We start from the raw sequence: 14,918 nt of genomic DNA, 5'->3' as shown, positions 1-14,918 counted from the left end.
GAAGCAATTTCCCCACAGAGTGTAGTCCACCTTTAATAGGAACAATTCCGGTTAGATTTTATTTAATATTTGGTGTGAACTAGGGCTCCTACGAGATGCAACGGCGCCGCGCCGGCTTCACGGCGTCACTCAATCCGCATGTATCCGAATGTATAGTGCGGCGCGGAACCCGAAACGTGTCGGCCGCTTCCAAGCAATCACCTCTTTGCACTACGTTGCGCACACACTAAGCTACTCATTTCACGCTCAGCTGCGGAACCCCGAACGTGTCGGTTGCTATCTTTATCAAATCATTTCGCACACACACAGCGGCGCGCGTTGGCATGAGGCCCGCATTTCGCGCCTCACTCAATTGAGAGCACTGGTAGGAAAATTTTCTCACCTTCCAGAAAAATATCTTTTTGAAATTTCTGACCAACCTTAGATATACAATAATTTATTTTTGATATCTATGTATGTTTAGTAAATATTAAAATAGACTTACCACTGTATGGTAACAACAGCTTTAGATGTAAAAATTTAAAAAAAAAAATCGTGTTGGTCAATTCAGAAATTTGTAACTAATTTTTATTACAAGCTATAGAAATGTAGTTCCACTATTTCAAAACTAAAAATAAAGCAATAAAACCACTGCAAAATTGCGTTATCAACTGTAGTCTTTGATTTCAATTTCAATTTTGTTTATATCAAAGTTTATCACAAAGTACATAGTTAGTGAGCCGCCGAGTTTATTGTGTATATTTGTCAAAATGTCAAATAGAACCTGTTGGTACTTCAACTTAAAAACGCGGCGACTTTATTTTAGATTGGGAGAACAAAAAATGTCGGGAAAAACGCTTTGAAACGTTCGAGATTTGCAATGAATTGGAAAGTGAGAAGAATGAGATCTCATAAAGAAAAAGAGCCCAACTATCTGTGATAATGTTTGTTTATTTGTGTGCATTGTGCACTTTTCAATTACGGTGCTCAAAAACTTGAGGTGAAAAGAAATCGGAGCCTTCTTTATCTTAAGAGTGACGGGAGCAAATTTGCAAGACACAAAAATAAAGGAGAGCGAGATGATGTGAAAAGGGTGTCCTGGCGGTTGTCATAACAATTTCAAAACTCGCTTTTTTTTTCTCGTCACTTTGTCAGAAGCAACATGTGGGCCCTTTTTGTGGTTTCGTGACCGTTGAGTATGCACAAAATATGAGCAAACAATAAAATGCATATGTTCCTTCCCCGTGGTCCGCCTATTCTCATCAGCATGGAAAAACCCAACAGAGCACCAGGATATAACAACAAAATGAGAAATGAAAACGAGCTCGTGGAGAAAAACGAAAAATCGAAAAACGAACAAAAGAAAATGAATCGAGAATCATAAATTTTGAGAAGATGGGTGTGAATTAAACAAACTGGAGGTGACGATAGCGTTCAACTCCAATATCGGAAAAACTGACAGTTTAGCAAATAAAAAGGTGAAGGTCAATTGTGCCCTCGGAATCTGTGGGGAGGAAGGAGAGGCGCAAGAAAATTGAGCTCTCTCGAAGTCCACTAGTTTACTTTCTGTCAGTTCACAGTTGTACGAAAAAGTACGTAATTTGAGATGAATTGGAAGCGAGCCCTTCCGTTTGTGCTCTTCGAGAGCCGCTTTTTATGCAATGGGGAATGTTTTTGGTTATGTTTTGAGAGAAATCGGTTGTTGAAAATTGTAGAAAAAATATAATTTTTTCGCCGAATTCATTTTTTTTACCAGTTTCATTCATTTTTGTCGAGTTTTCATCATTTTTTTTCTGAGAAATATTTTTTTTAACAAAAATGAATGAAAAATTGAATTCGGCAAAAATAATTAAAATAAACAAAGAAAATCAAAAGATGCAAACGCGCTCCAATGCGAATTCCTTTGGGCGCGCATTTGAAAAAAGTGATGCCGGCACAAATGAAAATCGTGATTTCAAACTTAAATATAAAATCAGGGAAATTTTTTTTTTGAATTTTTTCACATAGATATTTGGAATCAAAGGAAAATTTGGAGTCAATTAAAAATGTGTCCCAGATTTCGGTACTCCACCTTTAAGTTTCGACAAAACGTTAATTGAAAGTTTTTTGAAAAAGCCGCATTCACAGAGTTTATATTATTTCCCGAAAAACGGTCAGCAACAAAAAAAAACCTTCTTGTGCTTGATTCAAAAATTTCAGCCAGAGGGACGTCGGGAGATCTTCTAACACAGATGTAAAAAAAATAGAAACTGATATCAGGTCTTGCGTCGTTATTGAAGCTATCAGAAAAACAGACTGAAATTTAATATTTTTTGGAAGTTGATGGACTGGTTTTAGAGATTTCTGTTAAAAACTGTTTACAAACAATTTTTTTACATTAGCAACTTTAATTTTAATATCAAAGTTTACACTTAAAAGCTTTGAAAAAAAAACTATAAAAGTGTAACAAGTTGAAATTCGTTTTAAAGAACAAAAAAATAAATTTTGTTCCCAAAAACGTTAGTGAGAAGCCATTGAAAGAGCTCTCCGGGCGGCGTGTGAAGTGAATGCCGAGTGATAAATAAACGCAAAAGTGTTGTCATTATTACACTGGACACATCATGATTGGGGGTCAATTGGTTTCTTTTTGCAACCTTTTTGCAACCTTTCACCTCTCAATCCTCAGCAAAACTTTTTTTTTTCATACCGGATTTTTGTTAAATTGAAATGAGGAAATTTTGGAAAATAACAAAAGCACTGACTAGAAGCGAAAAAAATATAAACCTGATCGGATAAATTATTACACTGACCAAACAAAAAAGTGTTTTTAAATTAAAAAATTTTGAAGCTTGAAAAAAAACCTTTTCGTTATACTGTATCAAATTTTTGCGCTGTACGGTATATCTAAAAAAAAGAACATTGTGAGTTTCTACAAAACTCGGCGAGAAAATTGTTGAATTACGGACATACGTTCGCAAGACTGAAACATAAAATAATTTCCGCTTCAAGTATAAAAAACACGGTTTTTCGAAAAAAAAAAGGTGTGTGATCACGATTTCCATAACTTACAAGTTACACGAAAAAGTACAAAATGACATCTATCTCATCTTTATATACTTCTAGCATCTTAAGATTCCACAAAACTACAAAAGAAGTACAAAATGATCTTCCGTATTTCCCCATTCTACGGTGCCATTGTTGCGTGAAATTCAAATTAAAAACCGTAGATCATTTTCCTATACAGATAAATGGACACAACAACAGGATATTTTCAATGAAAAAATAAAGGAAAACTTATCCGAAAAGTGTTAGATATCTCACAATAGACTTATCGACAGATGATGGTGAAGCAGACGGAAAAAAAAAGAAAATTTTTCGAAGAATCCAGGAAGAAGACTAAAGGTTGTTGGGATATGAGATAGGGGGTTCGAATTACTTTGAAGATATGAACGCACTTATTGCCGGGAAATAAAACAGACGAAAAGTCGAATTGCGTAAGAAGAAATTGACATGAAATTCGTGAACATTAGCATCCGAGGGTTCTTGACAACTGTCGGGTCGCAGTACACTTAAGACATTGAAAAAGATATGAGAGGACGAGGACGGGGCAAGTGACCACTGTCATGGCATAAGTTGATGGCACAATTTGCATGGGTGATAAGAGGTACTAGGTCACAATGTTTACGAGGTAGAACACAACTAGCTCAGGAAGTCGTTGTAGTTTGTGAAAGGTCACATATTTCTGGAATGTCAGAACTTTTCAAAAGTAGTGCTTAAAGGTTAAGGGAATTGTTAAAAACCATCTCTATGGTTCCAAAAATGACCGAATATCATGATAAAACTTTTCAAAAAAATTTTGAAAATTTTTTATTTACCGTCAAAAAGTGACAATTACTCAGTTTTTGCCATTGATAATTTTGGAAGTCGACCAAGGAAAAAAATTTTTCTACATTTTTTTTCTGTAATTTTTTATTTAAATTATTCGTATTAAAACATTGTAGAGGTCGAATCATGCGACATTGCATTGGATTTCCTCAAAAGCTCATATTTTTCAAAATTTGGCAATTTGCCAAAACTTCGACCGGAAATTATGAAAAATCCAAATTTTTTGGAGTGTTTTATTATGATATTTAGTTGCTTTAAATTATTATAAGTGTATTAAGACAAAATTCCAACTGGCGCTACTAAACCTTTAAGTAGTGAAATTGACAAAAGGTACAGTAGCTGTTGAGAAAAGTTTGAAATTTGGCTATCCTATGTACATAGAAAGCATTTGCAAATCGTTCTAAACAAAAAATATGGTATGTTTCATTAAGTTTTATTTCAGCGGAACTTTTTTCTTTAAAAAAATGGTAAGTTGGCTTTTTGTTTTTGATGAATCCAATAAAAAAACATTTAAAAAAGTTTAAGTGACATAAAGTATCTTGTGTTGATGTTTCACATTAATTCAGGTTCCAAAAAAAAACACCGTTTCTTTTCCAACATTCGATCAAAGTTGTTCCATGTGAAAAAAAATAAATTGAAAGCAAATATAAAAGCACAAAAAAATATACTTGAAACCTAGTGAAACTCTTTTGCAGGTGCAAAACAACTATACATACTCCCCCCAAGCAGTAAGTTTCGATAAGAGCCATTGGCTAGCTAGCTCAAACAAACATAAAATGGACAATATAGGAAGTGTGAATGGTGTTGGAGAAAGTGTACGATGTTTAGGAGGCGAGACCCCCGGGCTATTTGTATGTGACCGATGAAACGAAATGTCTGCGCAGACAGAGACTACACACATTTACAGAAAATCACACTGACTCATCCTAGTTCAAATTAGGCAGATAGGCTAGAACATCAAAAGTTAAGGTACGAAAATCAACAGTGTGACTGTTTAGTGGTTTGAATTCGGTTTTATTACAACAATTTAAAAATTTAAATGTCAGATGGAAAGCCTATTTGCTTACTGTTCAAAAATATATCCCCTAGTCAAATTTTTTTCTCAAAGGTTCACAATAAATAAACGATTTTTTTGCTCAATCTTGTGAAATTTTGAACGAAAAATTGTCAAAAATTATTTCATATTTTTGCAGTCCAAATATCCTAAATTTACGGTTAGAAAATAGTTGCTTTTTTAGTCAAATTAGCTTCGAGTAACGATAATGATAGCTACCAAAAAACAAGTTTAAAAAAGATTCAAAAAAGTATTATCTGCACCGCTAACTAAACTTTATACCTCATTGAAAACGTACACTTCAAAAATGTGTGACGGTCACAAATTCCTAAAAAGACACAAAAATCAAAATTTTTGATGATGAGTGGAGTAAAAATTGTAAGACGGAGGAAAGGATAATCGTTGGTTTAGGTGCGATAATGACCTTTTTTACCTCCTTCTCTGAATATTATGACGTTATTAATTGTGGGGAAAGTTGGTGAAGAAAATAGTGAAAAGCGGAACAACGCATAATTGTTGAAAAAGAAAAAAATGAAATAAAAAACACACATATTTTTGTAAAGTTTTATATTCTGCTGAAAAAAACAATTGTATAAGAACAAATATTGGTAATTGTTTGGGAAAATTCGTCATCAAAATTGTTTGTATTGAATTCTGAACTATGAAGTTCTCGAAGTAGTTTATTTTTCATAGTATGACTATTTTTCAAAAAAAAAATGAATTAACAACTTGTAAAATTCAGCAAAAAATATTCAAAAATGTAAATATAAAGTATCTTCTAAAATTTTCTCCCATTATTCATTTACTGCCATTCGATCCAAACAAATAGTATTTCATAATTGTTTTAAAACTTTGCCAATGTTTTCCAAGTTCAATTAAAAAAAGCAATGAACTTAATTTGCAACAAAAAAATGAATGATTCATTCTCGTATATACATCACAACGCTTTCATATAACGCACAAAAAAAAACCGGCAACCAGAATTTGAAAAGAGGGCCACAAAAGCCAATTATTCCCACATATTTATTACATGGAGCAGCCGGCGGCTCGAACAGCAGTGCAACAACCATTGTAGCTCTCAGTCAGAGAAGCGATCAGAGATGGGCAGGATTGCTGAAAATAGACCAAAATTTAAAGGTAGGAAGTTAATTAAAATTCTCATTTTAAGTGAAATGTTTTTAATTTGGTCAGTGCCAACATATTTTTGGTCAGTGCTATCATCTTACTTGAGTCGATATTCCCTGATATTGTTGGCGGGAACTCAAATAGATTTGCACATATTCTTGGCACCAGTAGGGATCGGAAAGGGCGCATCTTGCTAAACAAAAAGTTTTTTTTGACATGTTTGAGTAAGTATTGACTTTTGTTAGTTGAGGGAGTAGACCGTTTATTTACAAAACAGTCGGAGAGGGGACAATTGCGGTGAGGGTTTGAAAGGCAAATAAAACGTAAAAGTGAACGAGTGGGAGTTGGCAGGGAGTTGTCATTTGTAATGATGATGTGATATTGTGGCAAAATCGTGGCATATTGTGAGTTTCAAGTGCTTTTTTATCTACCGGTCGGACTCATTGTTGTAGAGGATAAGGATTGATCGAACTGAACACCGGACCCAGGAGCTCCTGAGTTTGATACTCCTAGTTGGTTGTTTTGCCAATTGGTAGAAGTGCTGAAATAATAAAAAAATTTTAAGTGTTGCTTTAACGTAATTTGACAAAATTTTTGCTCAATGCTCTGCAAAAAGAGAGTCACCAAAATTTTAATTTAAAAAGCTTTGCTTGATTGAACGGTGAGTGAGTGCATTCTACCACTCACCGATAAGGGTAATACATTTCAGTGTTATTTCCAGCAACATCAAAAAATCTTGAAGAGAACCTGTAGGTTTGCTGGCCATTGTTATTGTAGTTATTGTTATTGTTGTAGTTGTTGGTATTAGCATTTCCATAGTAGATATCATTACTTCCAGCATCACGGAACAACTGAGAATTCGCATTGGCGCTGGTGAGCATTGGTCCTGGGAGTGGTCCGGTTCCACGAAGGTTCAAGTTGGCTGGTGGTGGTTGATCACGAAGACGAGTGGTCTTGAGGTCAGAAGCACTCACGTATCCGGTTTGAGAGTTTTGTGGTTGGTCGAACAACGTGTAGGTACGTCCGGTATACGCATTGCCGGTTCCAATATTGTTGGTACCTGATGAAGTCGGGGACATGGTAGAGGTGTAGATGTTGGAATTCTGATCACGGAGCACTGGGTTGGAGCTGGAAGATCCTGCTGGAGCAAATTGGCCAAAGGGATAGATGTATGGCTGAGGGTTTGTTGGAGCTGGAAAGTTATTTTATAGAGGTTTGAATAAAATTATTTTAGTTGTATTTTTAATAACATTAAAATTTGATCTCAGAAATATTTAGCTCTAAAACATTCGAAAAAAAGTTTGATTTGACCAATTTACCAAAAAGAATTTGGAATTGCCAGAATTTTTGACAGTATCAAAAAAATGTGAACTTTTAAATTTTTCCTGAACAACCTATTTTGAAAAATTAAAATTTGGGAATCAGGTTTTTGGTATTAGAAAATCACCGTTGTTATAGTGTGAAGCTAAAGGAAACTTGCTTCAAAGCTTGCCAAAAATATCCACAAAAAAGTTTAAAGCAATTTAGTAATTTACGTTAAATTTTCAACAACTGTTCTCTTCTGCTAGGTATCAGCTTACTCAAGAAAAAAAAGATTTTGGTTCCATAATGAATTTTTAAAAACCCATCTTTTGCTACTTTATTTTCAAAAATCTTTAGTCAAAATAGTTACAGAAAACAGATTTTCAAACAATTAAAATACTTTCATGAGTCGTAAATTAAAAATTCCGCAAATCGTCTTGCTCTCCCACCTGAATACTGGGCATTGTTACTGTAGGAATTTGATCCAGTTGCCTGACTTCCACTACTTCCAGAATTGTAGTTGTATCCATAAATGTTGCTGCTTGATGAGCCCGTGTTTGAGTACGCTGACGGGTTACGCTGTACTATTTGCTGGTAGTTTACACTATTCTGTTGGTCATTTGAGAGTGCTGGACCGGTATAGTACCCATTGGCAGGGACACTTGATGAGCTTGTAATGACTCCTCCAGATGAGCTAGGGTTTGCTGAAAATTTTATGATTTTATGATTTCAAATTTAGAGATTTTTTTCTGGAAACTTACTCTGCTGTTCGTAGTTTCGAAGTTCCTCAAGATAAGTTTGAGAATATTCGTTAGCTAGTTGATCGTTCAAAAACTGATAGTTCGGGTTTTGCACCAAAAATGGTCCATTGTTCGAGTTTCCAGTATTACTGGTATCATATCCATAAATGTTCCCGTAAGCATTTTGGCACTGGACAATGGCAATGAATGCAGAAAGGCAAACTGGAAATTCGACTTTGATATCAAAACAAAAAATTTAGTTCAAATATTCTATCTTTTTTCAAATTATTTTTATAACTCTAAGTAATTGAATATTTTCTTAACTAATCCTATAGACAATTGAGATGTTTAAAAAATAAGTTTTGTATTTTAGAATTTGTAATGAACAGTTCCGGTAATTTTTTTTAATAAAGGTTTTTTTTATTGCAAATTTATAAAAGTGTAATTTGAAATTTGGTAAAATTTTCAATTCCTGCTAGTACCTCTATTTAAATTGCATCCCTATTACCTACTGTCACTAGTTTTGTATGAAAATGGATTAATTAATTAGACTAATAGAAAAACTGTCAGTAGAATATGTATTTTGAAAATGGTTTGCTTTAAAGGTTGAGTAGCGCCAGTGGCGTTTTTGTCTAAATACACTTATAATAATCCAAAACAACCGAATATCAAAATAAAACACTACAGAAATTTTTTGATTTTTTCATAATTTCCGGTCAAAAGTTTTGGCAAATTGCAGAAGTTTTGAAAAATATGAGTTTTTGAAAAATTCCGAAACAATGTCGCATGTCCCGACCCCTACAATGTTTTAATATTAATAATTAAAACAAAATTAAAGTAAAAAAATGTAGAAAAAACTTTTTTTTTGGTCGACTTCCAAAATATGAGTGGCAAAAACTGAGTAGTTGTCACTTTGAGAGTGAATAAAAATAGTTCCAAAAATTTTTGAAAAGTTTATATGTGATATTTGGTCATTTTGGGACCAATGGAGTGGTTTTTAACAATTTCCCTACTGGCGGTACTCCAACTTTAAATAAAAAATGAATGTAGAATATTTACCTAAAAGTAGTGTAGAAAGCATTGTTGTAGCAGAACTGATAAAGAAATTAAAAATGTCGATTCTCTTTTATAGTACCACTTAGCTCCAAAAACAAAACTAGTTTTTTTTACTTCGAAATGATCTATCTTAACATATATTTAGAAAATGGGCGGGATTGGATGACTCTTCAACAGAAAAAAAAAGAAAAAAAGGAAAGTTAAAGGTAAGTATGGATGATCCTAACAAACTTCACTATTATTTGTTGTTCGCAACGCCCCTCTGTCAACAATGGCATGCTGTGCCCTCCAAGTGTCTATGGCAGTTCACCAAAAGACTGAAATAGAAATTCGAAATGGTGATTGCTCAAAGAGCTCGGCGAGCTCGACGAGCTAGGGGAGTTGTATGGTTTGGTAGGAAAAAAAGTTTAAGAAATTGAGGAAGAATGTGGTGTTAACAAGAAGTTTTATGTTGAACAAACATTCAGTATCACCGATCATCGAAACATGCAAAGACCTCCAGTAACATCAATTCAAAGTTGCAGGGTTTAAACTTTTTTGGGAGTATAGGATGCTCTAAAAGAAAATTTTTGTCTGGTAAAACCTTGGCATACATTTGTTGTAGTTGATACATGACCAGTGGATAGTTGACTTCAACTTTGCACGTGGTGACAGGCTGTCTCATTGCGTTTTGATCTACAAAAAATTCGGGAATTTTTCCCTACAGGAAAGTGTAACGACAGCACACTCTTAACCATGCGAAATTAGTTGAAAAGTCTGCGTCCCTTCTCCCGCACTTTTCGAAGATCAAACCAAAATGGGACGCTTTGACACCACGTGAATTTGTTCAAATAGAGATAAGGTTTTTCTATAAGAACTAAGTTTGATGTTCAGATTGTCATACTAGATTTTTCAAATTTTGCAATTTTCTAACATAATGTATCTATTTTTGGTTAAATAACAAGATTATCAACTAATCGTTTTGAATGAGGCTTAATGTACCTAGACTACATTAAGCCTAAATAACTAATTGACGTTTCATAACAAATTTCTAGTTCCTCGTGGCATTACAAAACACTTATACATATTAGGAGAATCGCCAATTCGCTAAATTGAATATTTGTTCAAACACGATATAGTTCGCTTTTTTGAGTTTTAGCGCTTATTGTAAGTGCGCACATATGTAGATCACGGTCCGCGCTGGGTTTGGATCATTTCCAGCGATCCTTTTTTTTTTCAAAACACGTATCATTCAAATTTTTTAAAATTTTTTTAAATACTGACCAGGTATGTGAAAATATTCTATCTGATGAACAGATTTGGTCCTAGGCTTCTGAGCAAAAAATGTGACCCGCTTATCAAACGGCAAACTTTAAGGGAAGCCTGAAAGTTTGGGCGATTTTAAATGTTTAGACTCAAAATATGCTCAATTGAACGAATTTCGTAACGAAACTGCTCAAAAAAGTTTTTGCACACTTTTTTATGCCTGTTCAAAATTTCGAAAAATTACACAGATTTTAGCTAAAATCTCGATTTTCGCCAACTTTCCTGCGTCGGATCTCATTTAATTTCTTTCATTAAAGTACATCTAAAGCCGGTAGGTTACCAATTTCAATGAATTTAATAAACGAAATTTGATGAGATAATATACCAAAATTCGAATTTTTTTTCGTAATATTGAACCGTCATGAAAAATTTTGAAAAATTTTTGAGCAGTTTCGTTACGAAATTAGCTTACTTGAGCCCATTTTGAGTCTAAACGTTCAAAATCGTCCGAACCGTTAGTCTGCCAAGCAGTTTCTAATTCCTCCTTTGAACCGGTACTGTTTTTTTTTCAATATTTTTTTGCTCAGCGCCTAGCTTGTTAAAGCCAAATCTAATAATCTATACTGTATTTCTGAAATATTTAATATAAAAGTGGCTAATCACGGTTGGCAAATAGAAGTTTATAGATTATGTCCTTTCCAAAATGTGAAAAAATAAGAGCTAACTAAATTAATAACAAGGTTAACTTTAAAATAATAACTAAATGATTCCCTGGATCTCAAATGTGTTTTTTTCTGGATTTGCACAAACTTTCCCCTTGCAAACTTTACGCGTCAAGCCATATATTTGTGACGGCAGTTTTTTGAACCAACTTAAGACTTCTTCAAAATTTGATCTCTATTTTAGTACCGTCTTGTAGAAGAAACACTTCAATAACATGAGTTTTTGAACTGCAGAAAACATTAAATGTTCTATGTTTTTTGACGTCGGTTATTTTATTTTTCACACTTTTTTCCAATAACTGTTTTTGATCATTAACCCCTATAGGTTTTCCTGGATGACAACGTTTGATCATTGCGATGAAGGTTTTGATTTGATTTTTGTTTTTGTGACTTATGCGAGGTGTTCCTTATTATTAACTTCCGCTTTTTCGACTTCCGGTATTTCTTTGAATAATTGCTACGTGATAACATGTAATTTTTTATACAACTAAATCAATAATCTACAATTCTAATTCCCATCTTAATCCGTGCAACTATCTGACAACTTCGTAATTCCAGTTCATTCCAAAACTGCTTTTAAATTTCTGAGATACATACACTTTCTCAAAATTCCATATTCCAAATATAAGAATCAGCTGGCTGGTTGGAAGTGATTCCTCAAAGGTTTCCCACTACCAGCATGACGTGAAGTGGAGACACATAGACATCTATACAAATTTTTTGTTGAAGCTTTGTTGCTATTGGTGATTTTATGGGCTCTGTGAGGAGTGGCATCACTGCAGTCCGTCGCCACTTTCATTTGCTGCTGACGATATGCTGCCTAATGTTGATTTTTCGAGATGTCCCACGTGTTTGGAGGATTATGGTAGGTTGTTAGTAGTTATGTAGTTTCTGTACTTCTTAAAAATTTCAGAATGAGTAATGTTTTTTTTTTTTAATTAGTTTGTTTGAAAACTGTCAGCTGAAAACACAACGTTGTAAATTTTTCTGCACATTTTCAGTTAGTTATTCGCTGATATTTTCAGAATGAACCAGGTGTGTGTGTGCAATGAAGTGCGCAAGATAGTTATTTGGAAGCGGCCGACACGATCGAGGTTCCGCAGTTTGGCGTGAAACGGGCAGCTTGGTGTGTGCGCAACGTTGTCCGAAAATGTAGTTATTTGGAAGGGCCGACACGTTTGGGGATCCGCGCCGCACTACACATTTGGATACATGTGTGATGCCGTGAGGCCGTTGCGGCGATCTTATGGGAGCCCTAGAATGAACAAATATTTCAAAGTACATCAACGGGAGGGCAAAATTTATAGAGAAAATATGGCATTTGTTTGAGTTTGATTTTTAATCGCATTTTTAGGCTAGGCAAAAGACCATCACTAAACCAATATGGTACAAAAAACTTGAAAATGGATGATATTTTTTCACTACTACAAAAGTACACGAATGCTTGTTGGAACCAGCATAGTCTGCAAAACTAGGGCTGCTAAAAAGGCTGCGAAGAGCTGCGCCCCAGCACCTCACACATTAAAATACGCAGTGCGATATGTAGTTATTTGGCAGCCCCGGACACTATCGGGGTTTCGCCGGTCTCACGCCACTAACCACCATGATCCTCTGTATAGTGTCGTGCGGAACCTGGAAAGTGTCGGCCGCTGGCAAACAATTACCTACAGTGCATTTGTTTTTCCACTTCTACGATTTCAAAGGGAGGCGCATGTATGTGGTATGATCCTGATGCGCGTTTAGTCATTATTTAGTGAGTTTTTTGTGTAAAATTCGTGTAGATCACGCGTAGACCACGATGAATTTGTAGATCACAATAAAAAATGAACAGAAATACGTTTAGAGTGATAAATAAACTGTGATCTACGCGAATTTTACCCAGAAACTGCAAACAAAAAAATAACAAATGGTATTTTTTGTCAAAATACATAAGCGTTGTCAAAAAGTGGTGGTGGATTTTAAAATCTGTGTTTTTTTGTTTTACAAAATCAATTTTGATTTCAGACGACAACTCTCATCGTCCTTGTGTTGGATTTTGTGGTCATTCGATATGTTTGAAGTGCCAATCAAAAATTGTGTATGTTTGCAGATTTCAATTAAAAACTAAAGTGCTCAACGTTTCCAGAAGCTGTCCCCTCTGCAAACGCAAGAATGCATTTTTCGGAACCGTCATTAACTACCAGCTACTAGGTAAATGTAGTTCCTCATTCAAAATTTCACATCCCCACTTTTGTTTCAGATTCCTGCTTGGCAATCCGACAACTTCTGAACGAACCAATGAGCCCTGTCCCAGGCGCCAAATCGCCGGTTCGTGGGCGAGCGACGAGCCAGAAAAGAGCCACGGAAACGCCAAATATTTCGCAACAGGTATGAAAAGCTCCAGTATTATTGGATTTAAACGTGTGTAGACAGACTTTTTTTTTTGAAAAAATTTAAAAGTGTTAAAAGATTATCTACTAGAGATAATCTTTTTAATTTTTGCTCAAAATATTGTAAGGATTGACTTCTTTGATTCAGAGAAACGACTGGAAACTGATAAAATTGAATAAAGGAAGGAAGACATGATTTTTGGAAAGGGTATTAGTTTAATATCTAGACACAAAACTGTATGCATGTAATGTCTGGAAAAAAACTTATTAAGCTTTCAGCCACTTTCAGCTTTTTTCTAACTAGAAAGAAATCATTTTTTTCGTTTCAGCTGCAAAATTTCTTTACTTACTTTTTTGTGAGCATCAGGGTTGTTAACTCTCGAGAAAAATGACAAGTTTATTTTGAACATTGCGCCTTCATTTCAATCTTCTAATTTGATCTCAGTTGCACAGGCCGCGCCTCCTGTGTAGTGCGGCGCGGAACCCGAAAAGTGTCGGCCGCAGCGAAAAAATCACCTGCAAGGAATCTCAATCAAATTTTGCTCATTTTCTTCGTTCTTATTTCAGGTTGTAAATGCTACCCGACGAAGTCGACGAACTGCATTAGAGACTGCTGTTGACAAAACTCAACAAAGAGGTACCCACATGAATTTGAATAATTTACTTATTCCCTTTAAAAACTTAAAAATCTCATAACAAAATTGTGCCTGCTTTAGAAATTGAGAACAATTGGATCTCTCAGCATATTCCGGCACCAGAGTCCCGCCGAAGAGATCGGTCTTTAAGACGACTTTCAGAAAGAATTGGTACACACTGAGTATTTTCCTGTAGATATGTATGAGTATGAATTTTCAGTGGGATCAGATCATATTCCCGCGGTGTGCTACAGAACGATCTACACACTCCCGCCACCAGAGGTAATTGGAGAAAATTGGAAATTTGAACAAAAAAGAGTAATCGTATCATAAGTATCATGAGCAGGGTTAATATGAAAATTGAAGATAATATTTTGTTACTTCAGACCATTTTTCTCAAAAAATATGCTTATGAAACATGCACCTTTCACTAAAAGGGTTCTATTTTAAAAAATGTGCATAAAATTTTTCTCCCAGGTCTTTTTTGTCTTTGAAAAATTCCAGAGTTTACGTCAGAAAAATGAAGGAGCCTAACCTGGATCAAAAAAAAAAAGAATTTAGCTTAAGTTACACAAAATTGAATTATTCAGAACTTCGCCGCCCAGGGGGTTCCGTCCGCCTTCAACCGAATGTTCTTCGGGCGTTCCTGCTTCGAAATCTAACTATTACTTCATTTGTCTGTATTTGACTAACCATGTCCTTGTCACTCTGAATAAACGCTTTTTGTATCACCCAGTGTTGAAGTTTTTATTTTACCAAGAAATCGACATTTTGTCATTCACATTTATGAATGTCATCACTTCTTGAAACTTTATCACGAATTTTGT

At 34.8% G+C, this 14,918-nt stretch overlaps 2 protein-coding genes and 1 non-coding gene across 3 annotated transcripts; 2 read left to right on the top strand and 1 right to left on the bottom strand.

The window, feature by feature from the left end:
• Positions 1–740: 740 nt before the first annotated feature.
• Positions 741–869, top strand: C30F2.6. The gene has a single exon (NR_072826.1). It is a non-coding gene; the product is annotated as an Unclassified non-coding RNA C30F2.6 (non-coding RNA).
• A 4,929-nt stretch (positions 870–5,798) lies between these two features.
• On the bottom strand, positions 5,799–9,251 carry idpp-14 (Intrinsically Disordered Protein, expressed in Pharynx). Its single transcript, NM_078231.6, has 7 exons — positions 9,124–9,251; positions 8,086–8,286; positions 7,774–8,028; positions 6,770–7,214; positions 6,454–6,563; positions 6,124–6,215; positions 5,799–6,010 (listed from the first exon to the last, which is right to left on the bottom strand). The coding sequence occupies exons 1-7, from the start codon at positions 9,143–9,145 to the stop codon at positions 5,924–5,926; spliced, it is 1,212 nt and encodes a 403-aa protein (NP_510632.2). The 5' UTR covers positions 9,146–9,251; the 3' UTR covers positions 5,799–5,923.
• On the top strand, positions 6,383–14,813 carry C30F2.2 (RING-type domain-containing protein). The gene is made up of 10 exons (NM_078230.6): positions 6,383–6,426; positions 6,861–7,235; positions 11,817–11,952; positions 13,092–13,164; positions 13,213–13,277; positions 13,327–13,454; positions 14,024–14,093; positions 14,173–14,262; positions 14,312–14,373; positions 14,682–14,813. Exons 3-10 carry the CDS (start codon positions 11,901–11,903, stop codon positions 14,751–14,753), a joined length of 612 nt encoding a protein of 203 aa, NP_510631.2. The 5' UTR covers positions 6,383–6,426; positions 6,861–7,235; positions 11,817–11,900; the 3' UTR covers positions 14,754–14,813.
• Positions 14,814–14,918: the final 105 nt, after the last annotated feature.

Source organism: Caenorhabditis elegans, chromosome X (assembly GCF_000002985.6).
Source record: "Caenorhabditis elegans chromosome X".
Classification (NCBI taxonomy): Eukaryota; Metazoa; Nematoda; class Chromadorea; order Rhabditida; family Rhabditidae; genus Caenorhabditis; species Caenorhabditis elegans.
This window is presented reverse-complemented; position numbering and strand designations above follow the sequence as displayed.

What these genes read in the sequence shown, in the direction of transcription:
- idpp-14 (NM_078231.6), bottom strand. Translation starts at nt 9,145, where the DNA reads ATGCTTTCTACACTACTTTTAG. An exon ending in TCGAAACTACGAACAGCAGA is followed by an intron (nt 8,029 to 8,085) that starts GTAAGTTTCCAG and finishes TAAAATTTTCAG; the next exon opens with CAAACCCTAGCTCATCTGGA. An exon ending in TAACAATGCCCAGTATTCAG is followed by an intron (nt 7,215 to 7,773) that starts GTGGGAGAGCAA and finishes ATAACTTTCCAG; the next exon opens with CTCCAACAAACCCTCAGCCA.
- C30F2.2 (NM_078230.6), top strand. Translation starts at nt 11,901, where the DNA reads ATGCTGCCTAATGTTGATTTTTCGAGATGTCCCACGTGTTTGGAGGAT. An exon ending in AAGTGCCAATCAAAAATTGT is followed by an intron (nt 13,165 to 13,212) that starts GTATGTTTGCAG and finishes CAACGTTTCCAG; the next exon opens with AAGCTGTCCCCTCTGCAAAC. An exon ending in CATTAACTACCAGCTACTAG is followed by an intron (nt 13,278 to 13,326) that starts GTAAATGTAGTT and finishes CTTTTGTTTCAG; the next exon opens with ATTCCTGCTTGGCAATCCGA.